At 36.6% G+C, this 18,982-nt stretch overlaps 1 protein-coding gene and 1 pseudogene across 1 annotated transcript; both read right to left on the bottom strand.

Annotated features, from left to right (window-relative positions):
• Positions 1 to 106: 106 nt before the first annotated feature.
• On the bottom strand, positions 107 to 1,749 carry LOC140521151 (plasma alpha-L-fucosidase pseudogene; annotated as a pseudogene).
• Positions 1,750 to 11,544: 9,795 nt separating this feature from the next.
• On the bottom strand, positions 11,545 to 12,480 carry LOC140519695 (olfactory receptor 5M5-like). Its single transcript, XM_072633004.1, has one exon. It carries the CDS (start codon positions 12,478 to 12,480, stop codon positions 11,545 to 11,547), a length of 936 nt encoding a protein of 311 aa, XP_072489105.1.
• Between the last annotated feature and the right edge of the window lie 6,502 nt (positions 12,481 to 18,982).

The following is an 18,982-nucleotide window of genomic DNA, read 5'->3' as shown; positions in this document are numbered from 1 at the left end:
TGCTCAGGTAAGAAATTGGGGCTTAAATTAGCCCTAGATGGCTTTTGTACAAAGGATTAAAACTAAGAAAAAAATGTTGAAAATTTCTAGGAAATCAACTGCCGGCTCATTTGGGGAAATAAACACTACCTTTAAACCCCCACACAAAATCTAACATGAGCAAGTCTCTGATGACCAAGCACATTAGAAAACTGAAGCAATTAACTGGGCAATTCAGGGTCAAAATAAACCCTTATCAACAAGATACAGCTTCTACTCTTTGGCTGTTCTTCTGGTTCTCAATTTTGCTTTTTATACTGAATGTGGAAGGATTCGGTCTTAGATTCATTTGTAGAAGGTTTCTCTTCCACAAAGAGCAGAATGTAGGCAAACCTCAAATTTGAGAATGTTTGCATCATTCAGTTTATATTTTTCATTTCTAGAGATGAGCCCCATTTACATGGCATTTCATCAACGGTTAGCTCTGGAAGTTCCACCACTATTCCATGATTTGGCAAAGAAGTCCATTTAAGTGGATGTTCATAACCCACTAATTTCACTTCTGTTGCCCCAAGAGTTGCTGTTGCCCGACCAAGTACCACTAGCCTTGATAATGGCCACTGAAGGAGCATAGCATAGACCAGATTTTCTTTGGGTTTCGATGTGTACCAGACTCTTGGTGTGATTGTGTCATTCTGTGCTAGCCAGGGTTTGGTTCCATAAATGGATTCCCCATTGACTTGCATCCAGCTTCCTATTTGCCTCAAACATTCTTCAAATATTGGAGGAATAACTCCATCTTTTGTGGGACTAATATTCATCAAAAAGTTTCCACCACATGAAACTATTTCCATTAGTTGCTCCACTATTTCTTCAATTGTGAGGTAGTCAGAAAGTTCAGCATCCCTCCTGTAACTCCAAGATTCCTTGTCTATTGTCAAACAGTTTTCCCTCTTGTGAGGCAAGAGGTGTCCAGAATTATAACGATCAGTACAGGTAAAGAAGACACCATGTTTGCAGATGTTATTAAGGCCCCAGCGATCATTGGTTTCAACTATATCCCGAACTGGGCTGTCATTATATAGCCAGGCTAAGAAGCCAGTGCTGTTCCAGTAGGTGTCTGGTGCATCTCCATCATCATCTGACCAGAGAATCTCAGGCTTGTATGTGTTCACTAATTTATAGAGATCAGTCAGGGACTTAGAGGGTGCATAATATCTTGTCTGGAAAGAATTAGCTTGATCCTCAAGGAAAAGGGGGTTGAACCATTCAAAAAGGGAGTAGTACAAGCCAAAGTGCATCTTGGTCTTATTTCTAATAGCTATTTCCATTTCTTTTACAATGTCCTTTCTTGGCCCCCTATCAACAGAATTCCATTTCCATGAATTATTAGATGAAACCTTCGTGATGTTTGGTAGTTAAAACAACATATTTGGCACCTGAAGACTCCAAAATGCCCAGGTGCTGGCATTAAAAAAATGTTCCTTTAAATTCCACTGCAAATTCTTCATATGTGAATCCAGGAGGATAGTTAGCCTTCATAAAGTTTACAAACTCTGGTAATTTTAACTGTCTCCAATACCACCAGAACCACTCGCTCCCGAAGCCAGGCACGGTGTACACGCCCCAGTGAATGAAGATCCCGAACTTGGCCTCATCGTACCAAGCGGGCAGCTCGCGGGGGTCCAGGGACTCCCAAGTGGGCTCGTAGCGCTTGGGTTCTGCGGGGCATCCCTGCAGGAGCGACGGCGGCAGCAGCAGCAGCAGCATCGCCCGACCAAGGGCGGCCGCGGGCCACGCGCGCCCACAGCTCTCGCCCAGACCCATGTTCCGTTGGCCAGAGCGGGGCCGGAGCGGAGCCGCAGCCCACCGCAGGCGCGCCTTCTCAGGCAGGACTGAGCGGAACTGCCCCTATTTCTCATTTTCTTTTTTTTTTAATGTGTACACATATCAATTGTTATTTAAAGTTTGATAGAATTATCTTGTCATTCCATCTGGAAAAGCTTTGTTTTTTACATAATTCTTTTTATACTATTTCACTTTCCTTTTATTATCTTTATTTGGAGCTCTGTTACTTTGGAATTTTATTTTGGTAGACATAGTACCTTTTCTGAGCTCCTTCACCAACAGGTACTTGCATAGGTCAGTTATCAGAAGTCAGCTGATGACAACGCACTTCAGTATTCTAGGGCTAACCCTGAGGGATTGGGGTCTCTGAGATTGTTGTTTAAACCCCCTCTCATCCTATATACTATTTTGTCAAACAGTCAAACTCTAAGATAATCTTCAAGACAATCTTAATGGAATTTCAAGCTCATCCCTCAATAAGACAAACAGATAAAGTCCAAAAGAAAGAAAATGGGTCAGATAAGTCTCAAACACATGTAAGTTCCTGGGAAAAAGGGCTATACACTTAGAAGTGGTTATTCATGCTTACGAGACCAATAGACAAAACTTACTATATGGACCTACATTTCCTAAGAAATTCATGGTAAGTCAATTAGTCGAGGTCTGTTTAAAAAGCTAAAAGAAAAAAAAATGAGCATCCATGAGCTATCATGGGAGGCTCTAGGCAAACTGCCAGATAGCAATATCCTAGGGACACAAAATTCATATTGCTTTCTCACAATAACTGTACGATGTCTAAGTAGTTTGATGATCTTGAACAAATGAATAGAGTAATAAAACAGATATTTATTTGTATATAAACATTTAAGCAAGGAATAGTTATCCCAAAGGAATTGGATGAATTGCAAAAGGTACAACCTAAAAGAAAAATGTTGTTTTTCTCTAATGGGGTCCTGAAAACCCATTTCAATAATAAAAGTCTCAAATGGAGAAACTTTCTAATGAGTTCCTAAAATTATGAAGGGCCCCTAAATTATTCCTTGACAACCAGGCATACCTCCCCAACTGAGCACTCAAAATTGTAGGTTGCGTCTATAGAAAGCAATGACTTTGAATTTGAAGGCCATTTACAACATATCCCCTTTTTACCATTCTAATCTTACATCTTACTGCCCTCCATATACTCTATAATCTTGTGACACTGATCTCCTGCTACACGATACTCTCTCATTATGCTTTGTGTTTTACTAGCTACTCTCCAAATGTAAAATATTCTCCTTGTCTTCACTTCCTGACTTTCCTGGATTCAATCAAGTGTTAACTAAAAATGCTTTTTATTTAAGAAGCTTTATTTTCTCTCTTAATATCAGTGCCTTCTTTTTGATGTTACCTTTAATTTATACTCAGTATATCTTGTATATATGTATGTGAGATAGAGATAGTGATAGTTATTTACATGTTGTCTCTCCAATTAGAATGTGAGCTTCCTGAAGGCAGGGGTTATTTTTCCCTTTCTTTGTATCCATTAGAGTTTAGCAATGTCTGCTACATAGTAAATCTTTAATGAATCTTTCTTGACTTGACTTGACTTATTCTTTCCTTGATAGTTTACTTCTTTACTATACCTTTCTTCATTTTGTTGTTTGGGGTGTTTTCAAGTTAAATATTCTGTTATCTATTATTGTAAAAATGCCTCAACTGATTTTCTTTTGTAGAACATTCATTTTTTTCCTTAGTGCTTTGTATTCTATATTCAGAAGCACTGCTTAATTTTCTTGTATTGTTTTTGACATGAAGGTATTCAGCCTTTTTAATTTTCATGTTCTTCCAAGAAATTTATGATCTTTAGCTCTGAACTTTCTGTCCTCACAGGCAGTCACTTTGGCTTACATAAAATCCATATATTCTTTTAATGTTGCTTTTTTACTGTCCTGACAGATTTTCCTCCATTTCAATATTTTTTTGTGATCCAAATCTGTTCCTTTCTCTCATTTCTTTAGATATAGTCTCCATCCAATTTATTATCTAATTTCATGACTGAATTTTTACAGTTCTGCATTAAGAATTCTCCATTTGCAACTATACTAATCCCTGATTTTTTTTCTTTTATGAATTTCATTTCTCTTTCAAACCATTGTGAAGTATTCTCTTCTGGGGTCAAAGGAGTCTATAAGACACTGGCTCACTATCCCCCGAATTATAATATTTGTTTAAAAGTTTTACGGTCTGTCTGAGAACTTAGACATCATTCCTCCCAGGTTTGAATATTTTCTGTTGATTTACCTTTTGTGTTCTGTTTTTTATTCATTTTCTGTCTTTCAGGCTTCTTTTGGTATTTCCCGAACACTTATTATCTAGATCCTGTCCTTCTGCTGCTAAGATGCAAGCTTTGTCTTCAAGGCTTCCTGTTCATGATTTTGATATTTCAGGTGATTATTTTATTCTGAGAAGATCATTTTGTTCCTTGGAGTCAAAGCCAAACAGAAACAGTAACAGAAAATAGAGTTTTTGCATGGTGGTCTATCTTCGGACTAATGTAGAATTAAAGAAGATGAGAGGGAAGTGAAGAAGTGTTATGTTAGCTCACTTTTATATAAACAATTCAGATAGGATATTCCTCTGAGTCCCAGTTAACCAGTCATCATGGTTGTAGTTCCAATTACTAAGAACCAATCAGGAGCTCTCTGTATTCTTTCATCAGGGAGTCACTAATCATACTCTATATAGGAAATTGCCCTTCAGCTGCTTCCAAACAAATAAATAGAAGAAGTAGTCTAAGGGAAGTGATTAGGGGAATCCTTTAAGCAGCTTAATGAGCTTCCGAGAGCTCATATTTAAACAATTCCTGCCCTGAAGGAGCTCACATTCCAATGGGAGAGACAACATGCAAATAACTATATATGTACAATATGTTTAGAGCAAAAATTGGAGCACGGAGATTATAGGACTTCGCTTGTCAATATAGCACTTTTTGTGTAACGTAAGAAAACACTTAGCCTGTTTGGGACTCAATCATGACATAAGTAGATCTTGGGACAGATCACTAGAATGCCTCACCAGAAGCCTCTGTCTAGATTTATATCACACTACTAATCATGGTCCTATTGGTTCCAGTTATCTAACCAATTTTGAATTCATTTTACTGAACCACCTACTCAATGTCATTTCATTCACTCTACGTGGATAATATAATAAGACTTTACCTCACATTCCTTGCTAAAAGTTAATCAAGAAACATTTATTAAGTACCTACAAAGTACCAGGTACCCTGCTAAATACTGGGGATAGAAAAAAGAGTTAAAAGATAATCCTAGTCTTCAAGAAACTGACGATCTAATGAGGGAGATGTTATGCAAAAAAAAAAAAATATGAACAGGATAAACAAGATATCATTCTACACCAATAAGACTGGATAAATGATTGAAGGCAAAAGCAAAATATTGGAGGGGATGTGGAAAAACTGGGACACTAATTCACAGATGGTGGTATTGTGAACTGATCCAGTCATTTCAGGGAGCAATGTAGAATTATGCCCAAAGAGTTATTCAAATACGTATACTCTTTGACCCAGTGATACCACTTCTAGGTGTATTTTCACAGATGATTAGGGGGAAAGGAAAAGAACCTGTATGTTTCAAAAAATAATTATAGCAGCTCTCTTTGTGGTGGCAAAGAGCTGGAAATTGCAGGGATGCCCATCAATTACAAGATAGCTGAACAAATTGTAGTATATGATTGCAATAAAATACTACTGTGCTATAAGAAATTATGAGCTCAATGTTATTAGGAAAACATGGAAATGGAATAATGAAGAGCAAAATAAGCAGAATCAAGAGAACACTGTACATAGCAACAGCAATATTTTTTTAAGAATAGCTAATTTTGATTTTTATGAACACTCAAATTAACTGTAGAGAACAAATGAGGAAAGACACTATCTGCATCTATAAGAAAGAACTGAAAAATAGAAACATATGCAATTCTACACACACACATATTATATAGATATGTATATACATATTTTTATGTCTCATAAAATTCACATGATAAATTTTTGTATATTTATAGGAAATAGCAAGTTGTACATAGTAGATTTTCAGGTTCATGTGCAATCATCTTTTTTTTATTATACTACATTATGGGAATATTTGTTTTATTCCATAAATTAAAAATAAAATAAAATTTTAAATAAGAAATAATTAACAGAGAGGAAGCACTAGAATTAAGAGAGGCTGGGAAAGGCTTCCTGCAAAAGATGCAATTTTAGGCGAAAGTTAAAGGAAGCCAGGGAAGTCAGTAGGCAGAGAGGAGAGGAGAGATCATTCCAGGCAAAGGAGGAGTCAGAGAAAATTCTCAGAGATCCAATAGACAGTGTCTTGTTTGTGAAACAGTGAGGAGGTTAATGTTACTGGATTGAAATGCATGTGGAAAGGAATAAGGTGTAGGAAGATTGGAAATGTAGAAGCATATTATGTCTCAGGGTTTTCTTTATCTCCTATTCTAATAATCCTGGCAAAAGAGGAAATAAAATTGGTCTGGCATAACTTCTCTTGATTAATGCATGTTGGCTCCTAATGACTGCTATTTTCTTTTCAAAATTCTGACAACCACTCCTATAATAACAAAGTCTAGTATAGTATATTTAAAGAAGGCATTCTAAATTTTGAAAATCAGACCATCTATATCTTTCCAGTCTTATAGTCTGCCATTCCCCATAGTTTTCCACAAATAGAAAACATTTCTTCCCAGTTGTTTTAGGGCCCTCTGAAGCAGTGCGTTTGTATCTAATGACTTGAACTCTTCAAAAGAAGTTAATTGCTGTTGTTTTACTGTTTCTTCACTATTCTTGCATTTTAATTTTCTATAAACTTCTTTTGAGCATCTTTTTAACTTTCTGAATGCTAGAAAGTTTAATTGGAGCAACAACTTTTGTCAAGGCTCTCAAATATTTTCTGAACTACACTCTTTTTTGAGAGACTGGCACAGAGAAATAATGTTTTCTAAACATCACTTCCAGGCAAGTTCAGTTTTAAACCATTTCCTGAAATAGTTTACAGATTTTTAGAGTGCACATACCTTTCCCACATTCTGAAATGTCACTATTCCACTTATCCCACTTCAGACATCTGAGTCCAACTTATTTCCCTTCAGAAAATTAAGAATATTTTTCTAGATGATTAATTTTCAAACTTTTTGGTCTTAGGAGCACATTACACTCTTAAAAATTTATTGAGGACTCCCAGCAAAATAGCATTGTTTATGAGTTATATTTATCAGTATTTACTGTAGGGGTTCAGCCAACATGGCCTACTAAGTGGGGAACTCACCTAAGATCTCTTAAATTCCCTACTAAACAACTAAAAATAACAACTCAAAATGAATTAGGGAGTAGCAAAATCAGGAAAAGAATAGGGTAGAACAATTTTCCAGGCAAGACCATTTAGAAGGTTGGCAAGAAAGATCTGTCTCAGTGAGGTAAAGGTGGAGTAGAGTCCACCACAGGTGGCCAGGGCAAGTGAGCATCAGACTGCAGTCCAGCACACCAGCAGTAAAATCCAACACCCCTAAAATCCCATAGCAGGCCAGCATCAGCCTCTATCCCACCAATCTAGTGCAATCCTTGGGGACAACTGAATTGGCTACAGTGACTCCTAGAGTTCTCAGCCTACCAACAGTAAGGGCACCAGACTACAGAGAATATTCTGGTGGTACAAAGTGAATTCAACAATCTGAAGTTTAGGACATTGCCCCTCCACCTCACGAGTTGAATCCAACTTTAACATAAAATTAAAGATTGAGAAACAGGCTAGAAAATGAGCAAACAGAACATGATTCTGACGATAGAAAGTTACTATTGTGACAGAGAAGATCAAAACACAAACTCAGGAGAAGACAGAAAAATCAAACCTGACACATCAAAAGCCTCAAAACAATGTGAATTGCTCTCAGGTTCAAAAAGAAGTCCTAAAAGAGATGAAAATGGATTTTAAAAGTCAAATAAGAGATGTAGGATAAAAATTTAGAAAAGAAATGAAAATGATGCAAGAAAATTGTAAAAGAAAACAGCTGGCATCTTGGTGAAGGGGACTTAAAAAAACAGAAAAATGCTGAAGAAAATAATACCTTAGAAACAGAATAGGCAAAATAATAAAATAAAAAGAAGCACAAAAATCAAATGCAGAGAAAAATTTCTTAAAAAGAGGAATTGGTCAAGTGTAAAAACATATACATATACATATACATATACATATACATATACATATACATATACATATACATATACATATACATATACATATATATATATATTCCCTGAAGAGAAGAATCCCTCAAAAAACAGACTTGGCCATGTAGAAAGGATGTACAAAAATTCCCTAAAGAAAAGAATGCCTTAAAATTAGAATAGACCAAATGAAAATGGTGATACAAAAGTTCACTGAAGAAAATAATTCATTAAGAATTGGAATTGGACAAATGAAACCTAATGACTCAATGAGCCATCAGCAAGCAATAAAACAAAATCAAAAGAAGGAAAAATATAAGAAAATATGAACTATTTCTCTGGAAAAACAGCTGACATGGAAAATAACTCCAGAAGAGAGTATTTAATACTTAATGAATTAGTTGGAAGCCATGATCAGAAAAAGATGCTAAGCATCATCTTTCAAGAACTTATCAAGGAAAACCACCCTTATATTCTAGAACCAGAGAATAAAGTAGAAATTAAAAGAATCCACTGATCGGTTCTTGAAAGAGATCCCTAAATGAAAACTCTCAGGAATATTATGGCCAAATTGCTCTGATGTCAAGGAAAAAATGTTGCAAGCACCTAAAAGAAACAATTCAAAAACCATGGAGCCACAATTACCATAGCACAAGATTCACCAACTTCTACATAAATGATCAGGTGGCTTAGGACATGATATTCCAGAGGTCAAATGAACTGGGATTACAACTAAGAATCAGCTCCCCAGCAAAACTGAGTATAATCCTTAAGTGAAAAGTGGATGCTTAATGAAATAATGGACTTAAAAGCGTTACTGATGAAAAGGTCAGAGCCAAATAAAAATTTTGACTTGCAAATATAAGACTCAAGAAAAGCATATAGAGGTAAACAGAAAATAAAGCATAAGCAATTCAGTAAGGTTAAACTCTTTATATTCCCACATTGGAAGGTGATACTTGTAACTCCTGAAAACTTCACCATTATTAGGACAGCTTGAAGGAATATGTGAAAAAGGAAATGGGTATGAATTGAATATGATGGCAAGATTACAAAAATAAAGTTAAGGGGTAAGAAAAAGAAATAGACAGGGAGAAGGGGGAAAGGAGAGGTAGAATAGAGTAATCTCACATAAAAGAGGTTATTAAAAACGCTTCTTACACTGATGAAATGATAGGGGTGGTGTTGAGTAACACTTCAAATTTATTCTCAAAAGAATTGGCTCTAAGAGGGAATAATATCCACAGTTACATATAAAAATCTATCTTGTCATACAAGGAAATAGGAAAGGCATATGAGAGAGGGGTGGATGATAGAAGGGAGAGCAGAGTGGGATGGAGGAGTCAGAGGCAAAACAGACTTTTGAGGAGACAGGAAGAAAGGAGAGAGAGAGAGAGAGAGAGAGAGAGAGAGAGAGAGAGAGAGAGAGAGAGAGAGAGAGAGAGAGAGAGAGAGAGAGAGAGAGAGAGAGCAAAGGATAAATGGGGTGGGTAATTTAATGGAAGAACATATGCAGTTAGTAATCATATCTGTGAACATGAATGGAGTGTATTCACCATAAAAAGGAAGCAGATAACAGAGTGAATTAAAAATGAGAATCCTCCAGTATCTTGCTTACAAGAAATGCACTTTATGAAATATATATTCAGAGTAAAAGTAAGGGATTGGAGCACAATATATTGTGATGCAGCTGATGTAAAAAAAATGAAGAGGTAGCAATCATGTGGGGCAGCCAGGTGATGTACTGGATAGAGCACCATCCCTGGAGTCTGGAGGACCTCAATCTAAATTTGTCCTCAGATATTTACTGGTTTTATGGCCCTGATTAATTCACTCAACCCTGTTTGCTTCCTTTTCCCATCTGTAAAATGTGCTAGAGAAGGAAATGGCAAACCATTATGATATCTGCCAAGAAAACCTCCAAATGGGGTCACAGAGAGTCAGACACAAAATGACTCAACAACAAAGAGCAGATATGATCTCAGACAAAGCAAAACAAAAATAGATCTTTTTAAAAGATTATTATTATATATAATACATATAATATATATTAAATTGTTATTATATATAATATAATATATAATGTAATTGTTATTATATATAATATATTATTATTATACAAACAGGGAAATTGCATTTTGCTAAAGGAGAAAAATGTAGAGTATCCAAATTCTTGAAGGAAAACTTAAAGGATTTACAGGAGGAAATCGTAAAAATTGCAATGGTAGCGGAACTCCAGGTTTCCCCTTTCAGAACTAGAAAGATCTGACCACAAAATAAACAAGAAAGAACTTAAGGAGATGAATAGAATTTTAGAAAATAACATATAATAGAGCTCTGGAGAAAACTGGATGGAAATAATAAGGGATATACATTATCTATCAGTGGTATATAGCACCAACACAAAAATTTACCATGTATTAGGATACAAAACCTCACAATCAAATGCAGACAAAGAAAAATATCTGAGTAGATGCATAAAAAACTTTTGACAGAAGATAACACTTATTCCTATTAATAACACTAGAAAGCATATTGATAAATAAACCTTTCCTTAAATTGGTAATCATCTATCTATCTAAGACCATCAGCGAGTCTTATAGAGAAAAGCTAGAAGCCTTTCCAATAAAATCAGGGGTGAAACAAAGATGTCCACTATCAGTATTCTTACTAAATATTATATTGGAAATGCTAGTTATAGAAATAAGAGAATAAAATGAAATTAAGGGAATTTGATTATGCAATAAGAAAACAAAATTATAATTCTTTGTAGATAATATGGTGGTATACTGAGAGAATTCCTAGAGAATCAATTAAAATTCTCAACTTCAGTAAAATTTCAACTTATAAAATAAACCCACAAAGAAATGGAAATTGATGCCTATCACCTGGGGAGTGACTGAGAAAGATATGGTTTATGATTGTGATGGAATATTTTTGAGCTCTAAGAAATGATGGGCTGGTTGGTTTCAGAGAAGCCTAAAAAGACTTGCAGGAACTGATGCAAAGTGAAATAAGCAGAACCAGTAGGATATTTCACATAATAACAGCAGCACTGTAAAATGTGAATGAAACCTATTCCTGACAATACAAAAATCTAAGACAATTCAGAAAGACTTATGATGAAAAATGTTGTCCCTTCCAAAGACTGAACTGATGGAGTATGAATGTAGATTGAAGCATATTTTTTACTTTATTTTAATTGCTATTCTTTTGGTCTCTGTTTTCTTTCACAACACGGCTAGCACAGAAATATGTTTTCCATGACTGCACAAGTATAGTTTATATCAAACTGTATGCTTTTTCAAAGAGGGAAAGGGAGAGAGTATGGATATCAAATTTTAGAAAATAAAAGTTAAAATTGTTTTAAATGTCATTGTAAATATATATGTACATTTTTTTTAATTTTTAAAAAGAAACTTGTGGAATATAAAGAAGGAGGCTCTTTGGGTTCAACTGTTCCTCACATAGACTCAGGGATGAGATAAGTAGAATTAATCACTTTCAGGTTTCCCCAAAAGTTTTCTCAAGGCCATTTTCACCTCTTTATTCCTTAGGCTATAGATGAGAGGGTTAAGAAGAGGTGTGAAGACCACATAAAACACTGAAACAATCTTATTGTATTCTGGAGAGGATAGAGACTTAGGCTTTAGGTAAAGAGACATTATAGTCTCAAAAAATAGGGTGACAACTAGAAGGTGAGAAGAGCAAGTAGAGAAGGCTTTTCTTCGTCCCTGGGCAGAGCGAATTCTCAAGACAGCAATGATGATATGTGCATAGGAAAGGATGATGAATGTGATAGGGGACAAAAGGGTAAAGATGCAGAGGACATGCATGACCAACTCTGCCTGGCTTGTGTCAGTACAAGAGAGGTGGAGTATAGCAGGCATTTCACACACAAAATGATTGATAACATTATTATGGCAAAAGGAGAGCTGGAACGTAGCAACTGTATCTACTGCGGAAAACATGAAACCACCCAACCATGACCCAGCAGCCAGGCTCCCACAAATCCCCCAGTTCATTGTAATTGAGTACCTTAAGGGATCTCGAATAGCAACATAGCGGTCATAGGCCATCACTGAGAGGATATAGCACTCTGCAATGCCAAAGGACAGGAATGTGTAGAACTGTACAACACAGCAAGAGTAGGAGATGGACTTTTTCTGGGCCAAGAAGTGTACCAGCATCTGTGGAAACATACAGGATGTGAAACAGACTTCTATACCAGATAAATTAGTGAGGAAGAAGTACATAGGTGTGTGGAGGCGTGAATCTTTCAATATCAGCAACATAATAAGCAGGTTCCCCAGCAAGATCATCAGGTAGATCATGAGGAAGAACAGGAAGAGGTAGACCTGGAGCTCTGGCCGGCTGGAGAGGCCAAGGAGGATGAACTCAGTCACTGAGGTGAGGTTGTTGCTCTCCATCTTGCTTATGGGTCTACTGAAAGAATATGGAAAGTTATGGCTACAAAGCATTTTATAATCCTGTTTTCCTCTACCTGGGACTACTGGCAGAATATATAGAAACTATGGGGGCATATGTATGTATCCCTTTATGATTACTAATCACTTTATATCCATTATCTCTCATTCTCATTGTAACCACGTGAAACAGGATGTTGACATATTAATATCTCAGTTTTTGGGGGTTTTTTTGCTACTGAGGATATTGAGGCTCAGAAAGATTGTGACTTTCAAACAGTATCACAACTATAAAGAAATATTTTTCTGACTCTTTTTCTCTTTCCATAAATCCTGACACCTAATCCTGCCTCTACTGTCCGTGTTCACCAAAAATTATCTGGTCTCTTACTTCACTGAGATCAGGGACATCCCATGAGGATTCCTCCAACTTCCCTCTCCCATCCTTTGTAAGATATCAATAACCCCCTCCCATTTTAAAGGATGAAATAAACTTCCTCCATGAGGCTGATCCCTTTGAAGGATTACATTAAGGAGAAGCAGTGTGGTGTAGGGAAAAGAGCATTGAACTTAGAATTAGGAGAGTTGTGAAACTGCAGTTGTATAACTGGACAGATCACCTGATACCTCTCTGTGCTTTAGTTGCTCATGTATGAGATGTGGGAAATGATGCTTGTACTATTTAGTTTATAGAGTTATAAAGATAATAGTTTGTAAAGCTTAAAGATCTATATAAATCAAACAGAGGCTGAAAGAGTGGCACTGGGCAGATGAGCAAGGCTAAACACTCACATCTACTTGCCTTCTGCTTACCTACACCTTTGTATAAGTGGGACTACAGATAGTTTTCCTTTACATATGTAGACCTTAAGGCAGACTTTTATGTAAAGTGATTTTTATTTATTTTGAATTTGCCCATGTTGGAAAGGGATGCATTCGGGGGGAGGGGGCCAACATACTGCTCAAGCACACATGTGGAAATGGGATAGAGAATCAAGAGCAAGGGATGGAACATGGAGGGTGGGACCAGCTACATTAGGGCATAGCCCGAAAGGAGAGGAAAAACATCTGTCACAGGAAGAACCATGGGAACCAGACACAGAGAATAGGTAAATTGCCATGACTGGAGAAAGATATGTGGTGCTTAAGTACAGACTGACAGAAGACATGCCAGGAGTGGACATGTCGGTGGGTTAGCAGAGTGGGACAAAGAGCTCCTCTCTTGCCACTGGAGATCTCAAGCCATATGCCCATTCAGGCTTCAGAGATGGTGGTCCCTCTACCTTTGTTCTTCTTTTTTTACTTGGTGGACTTATGTTTCTTTGTTTTTAAGATTTTTGGTGAGGGTTGTGGGGAAACCAGAGAGCACTAAGCTCAGGGACAGGAGGAGAAAGAGAGAGAGAGAGAGAGAGAGAGAGAGAGAGAGAGAGAGAGAGAGAGAGAGAGAGAGAGAAGAGACAGAGACAGAGACAAAGACAGACAGAGAGAGACAGAGAGACAGAACAGCACTATACAGTAACTTAATTAAATCTGAGAGGAGGGAGTGTAGATTTCCTTCAGAATTCAATAAGTGAAGTTGAATTTCTGTAATATGAATTTGTGTAAAGCAAGAACCACCCGTACTTCTCTCCAGTCACTTTTAATGTGTAAGGCTATTCCTTTCTAGCTACTTTCTCAGCGCCTCTTGAATGAAAGAGTGGTTTCCTTTTCAAATTGAACAACAGGGAAAAATAGCCCTGCCTCCTAATGCCGGTGAGGAAGTTATAACCTACCCTATCCAAACTCATTTGCCTAGAAAGATGGATGTCTAAATTTCTTTCTTTGCTCTGCACAGTTGCAAATTGAATCAATAATTATTTATCTACAGCTCAAGCCCTCAACCAGAGAAGATTTTCTCTCCTGCAAAACAATTATAAACCTGTCTCTCCTAGCCAATATTCTCTTATAATTCTTCTGTCACTCTCCTTTTCCCTTTCTCTCCCTCCACTTCTCCTTCACCTTGTGTTATTTTTGTTGTCATTGCCATCATTGTCATTGCCAGGCATCATTGTCAATTTTAATTTTTTTTTCTGGTAGCTGGAATTGCCTCTTCATGACTTTCTCTCTCTAGTCATAAGTAAATAGGCTATTAGTCACAGCAACTATTCCCTAGCCTTGTGTGCTGGCTCTCCATGTTGACTCATTTGCTCTCTCATGCTTCTTTAACTACTCTCCATCCCCAGTTCCTTAAGATGGGAAAGTCTAACTTGTCGATCACAGTATGGATCCTGTCAGCCATGAGATAAAGACTGAAAATGATGGTTCATATTTGTTTTGACCATTAGGTGTCCATTTCTAGTATCTATATCTACTTGACAATACCTAAAAGTGTACCACATAAATGTAAATTATTGTCATATCTTTCTACCAAATTTAGGATCCTATTTCTTTCATCTTAACTCTTTCCCTCTCCATGTGTGTTTATAAACATTTTCCAATCTCCTCAATTGTTTTATTATATATATTATCTACCATCTCATTTCTCTCCTCCAATTCAAAGCCACATTTCTAGAAAAATACAACTGATGTCTCAACTTCCTAATGATCCACTACCTTCTGAATATTTTGTTACATGGATTCTATTCACTCTACTAAAAAGGTCTCTCAAGGCTTACCAAATAGGAGGTTTTTTTCCTAGATCATCTTTTCTTCCTTCTTAGCATCATCAGCCATCCTGATGGCTTCAAATATCATTTATGACTCTAATTCTGACTCTTCCCCGCATTTGTAGTAGATGATCTAGACTCTTAGTTCACTAAAATCAAGATGCATAGTTGAAGATTTGGGTGGGTGGGAGGATAGAAAAAGAGAAGGAAGTTCAGCATCTTTGCCTCTTTGCTAAGATTCCTCACCCCAGCCTTGATACAAAAGTCTTTACTCTACGCTTGTGGAAGCTACTTCTGCCCATGCTTCTGCTCTCCCAGTCACATGTGGCTTATCCCAGCCTCTCCTTCTCCAGTTACATGTATCTTCTTGATGAGATAGAATCTTCTTCTACTTCTGATGAGAATAGTTGTTTGTCCTATAATGCCATTTCTAATTCAACTAGTCAATAAGAATTTATTAAGCCTTCATTATATTCCAGGCACAATGCTAATGAACTTATTTGAAACATAAAGGGATCATCTGTTATGGCCCTAGTTTTAGAATTAGTTTAAGACCAAATTATTTACTTCCTATCATTGATTTGGCTTTCAAGGACCATCTCCCTTATATAGTTCACAGGATTGTTGTGAAAATCATATTTTATAAACTTTGAAGTGACAAATGTAAATAATTCCTGAATATATATCCACTGGTACCTCATGATCAACATGCCCAAAACGAATTTCTAATATTTTCCTCAAAGCCTCCTCTCTCTTCTGACTTTTCCATTTCTGTTATTTGGACCAAAATTCACTATCTCATATTGAAAACCTATCTCTAAAGTTTCCATCTGCCTCAAGCTGTTCTATAATCAATCAATTGTTATGTACTAGCAGATCTCCCTCCACAATTTGGCTAACTTTCGTCCCCTCCTCCCAAACACAATGCTCACTAACCCAGTATATTACCAACTACCTTAAAAACTCCAAAAGTCCCTTAAATAATCCTCCTGCCTCTTATAGTGTCATTCCTTTATGAATCCACCCTTCACACTGCTTCTCAAGTTATCTTCCTTAAATAGAGATATGAATAAATCTTCAAAACCCACAAAAGCTCCCTGTGGTCAATGGGATAAAGTTCAAATCTCTGCACAGAATTGAAATGTTTATTTTTGAATACTCATGATAGAAATGCAATCAGTCCTCTGAGAAATGTAACCACCATATTTTACCTAAGATAAGCCTGACCCCTGACCCTAGAATTCTGATGCAACAACAAATGTGCGGGAATCTTTCTGAATGACTGCCCTCCTATAAACATCAATAGAGAAGGTAAAACTTTGCTCATTAGTTTAGTTCCTTACCTGAACTGATACTTTCAACCTCTGTGGCTCTGTGCATAGACTCTCCACTTCCTCAAATCCAAGGCTATTTATGGCTATGAAACAAAACATTGTTCAGATGTATTATGACATGAGGTGGGGTGGGGGTGGACTGAGAGAAAGAACAATGCATTTGAACTAAACAGGACTTATTTGGGACCATATGAATAAACCACAGGTCTTGAATGAACTGATGATTCCAAGTGTTTTGTGGTAGGGGTAAAGACATATAAGAAAGTGTATTTGGAGTAGAACATTGACATTTTTTTCTATTATTTGCTAGGAAGATATAAAAATTACCTTTGCAGTTTACTTATTAGAAAACAAAAACAAAGCTTGTTACATTCTGACCCTACATGGACGTCAGCATGAAACTGAACTTAATTGTCTATGATTGAAGATACCTATAAACTGGCAAAATAGTTTAAGGAGAAAGAGGAAGAAGAGGATAAAAGAAAGGACACCTAGTCATGTTAAAGTAATAATCTCTCCAGATTATGAAAAAAAATCATATGTAAAATGCACAAAAGTATCAAATTGCTTTTTCTACACAGAGAAAAACATTACTAATTTTACTTCTTCTCATGGCTAGGGAGACAATTGTATAGAGCATTCAGCCTGGAGTCAGGAAAACCTGAGTGAAAAACCAGCCTCAGATACTAACTAGATAAGTGGCAAGTCATTTAATCTCTGTTTTCCTCAATTTCTCACCTGTAAAGTACTCCCTCCCAGAGTTGTTATGAAGATCAAATGACATACTATTTGTAAACCACATAATATAGTACCTAACATATCATAGCCACTGAAGAAATGCTTGTTCCCTGTCCTGCCCTTCTCCATCACATGAAAATTCGCCTCCTAGTCACTGTTTTTGTTCCTGAAATCTTCCTTCTTGAGCTGCCTGATCTGTTCCCTCAGACTTGAACTTACTCTTTCTGACCAGAAAATTCCATTTATTTGCCTCCACAACTAAGAAGACAGGCTCACCTTTAGCTGTTTGGGTCTGGGTCAACAGCTAGCATGGGAATGGGAGACTGAATCAGCCTTGTACACTAAAGCAACAACATAGTGTCACTGGCACATAGTAGGCATGCAATAAATATTCATTTGATTTGGATTTGTAAGATTTACGGAACAGGGTGACTGAGAATAGTGATAGATCAAGTATGATAGTTCTATTTCCCACACAGCTATTTGTACTACTGTCATAAATAAAAATCAGAATTTCACCACAGTAGATTTTGAAAACCTCACATGGGTCCTACTTCATTAGAACCCACAAGTGCCATCTCAGCCCTGATGATCACTTTCACTATTTTTGTTATTGTGAGTGCTTTTCTTTTAGGAATTGTATGAGCCTTTGACCGCCACAAATGATCGATTTTCATGTGGTATTTAAATGGAGACTCATAAAATTTTACAATTGGAAAGAAACTTGTCATTAAATCCAAACTCTTTTTTTTAATTTTTTTACTGGTGAGAAAACTATGACCCAGAAGGTCTTTCATGAAATACTGCCTCCCTCTCATATTACTCCCTGTATAAAACTCAGAAAGGAGTGGAGGAGTAGTAGATGAAAAGTATTATACACCACAGCCATGTTTTTGAGACACAAATATTTTCACAAAATCTGTGAGTCAGAAGGAACCTCAGAGAAATCTTATCTATAACATCCAGGCTGCATTTAAAAACCTGCAGTCAACTGTAATTCATAACTTCCTAAGGCAACTCATTTTACTTATGGACAGTTATACTTTTCAGGACTTTTTTCTCTTGCATCAACCAAAAATTACAGTTTTGTGCATTGCTCCTTATTCAACCCTCTAAGCATAAGCAGAAAAAAATCTAATCCTTCCTCTATGAGGTAGTTCTACAAATCCTTAAAAACAGCTAGCATGATGCTCACATCTTTTTTTCCTTGATTCTTCCTGTCCCCTCACCATATTGATGGCCTTCTCATCTGGATAAACTCCATTTTGTAAATTTTAATTCTTAAAATATGATTGCCAGAGTTGGAAACAATATTCTAGCTCTGACTGGAGCAAAGTACAATGGAACTACTAATTCTCTTGTTCTGGTTTCTCTGTAGCTTTCCACTCATTTACATGGTCTCCGCTTTAGCTCAGGTCTTTATGAAATCTTTCATGGGCTACAGAAAATAAATTAGCTTCCTGCCTCCAGTATCTCCCCTCTGGAATTCATGTTCCACATAGCTATCAAATTTATATCCCTTTTAAACTAAGATTTTATTTTGTCCAATTACATGGACAATTTTTGGCATTAATTTTTCATAAAAATTCTAATTGCAAATTTTCTCCCTCCCTCAGACAGTAAGTAATTTGAGATAAGTTATATATGTGCAGTCAAATTCATATACTTAATGCACAGATGTGGCTGCACAGATGTGACTCTACTCTTAAAATTTCAGTGACCTCCCCACATTGTCTGCAAAATAAAAAAAAAAATTCCCTTAGGATTTAAAGCTTTTTTCAATCTGAC

This window comes from Notamacropus eugenii, chromosome 1 (genome assembly GCF_028372415.1).
Source record: "Notamacropus eugenii isolate mMacEug1 chromosome 1, mMacEug1.pri_v2, whole genome shotgun sequence".
NCBI classification, from domain to species: Eukaryota; Metazoa; Chordata; class Mammalia; order Diprotodontia; family Macropodidae; genus Notamacropus; species Notamacropus eugenii.
This window is presented reverse-complemented; position numbering and strand designations above follow the sequence as displayed.

Coding starts and splice junctions, on each gene's coding strand:
- LOC140519695 (XM_072633004.1), bottom strand. CDS start 12,480: ATGGAGAGCAACAACCTCACCTCAGTGACTGAGTTCATCCTCCTTGGC.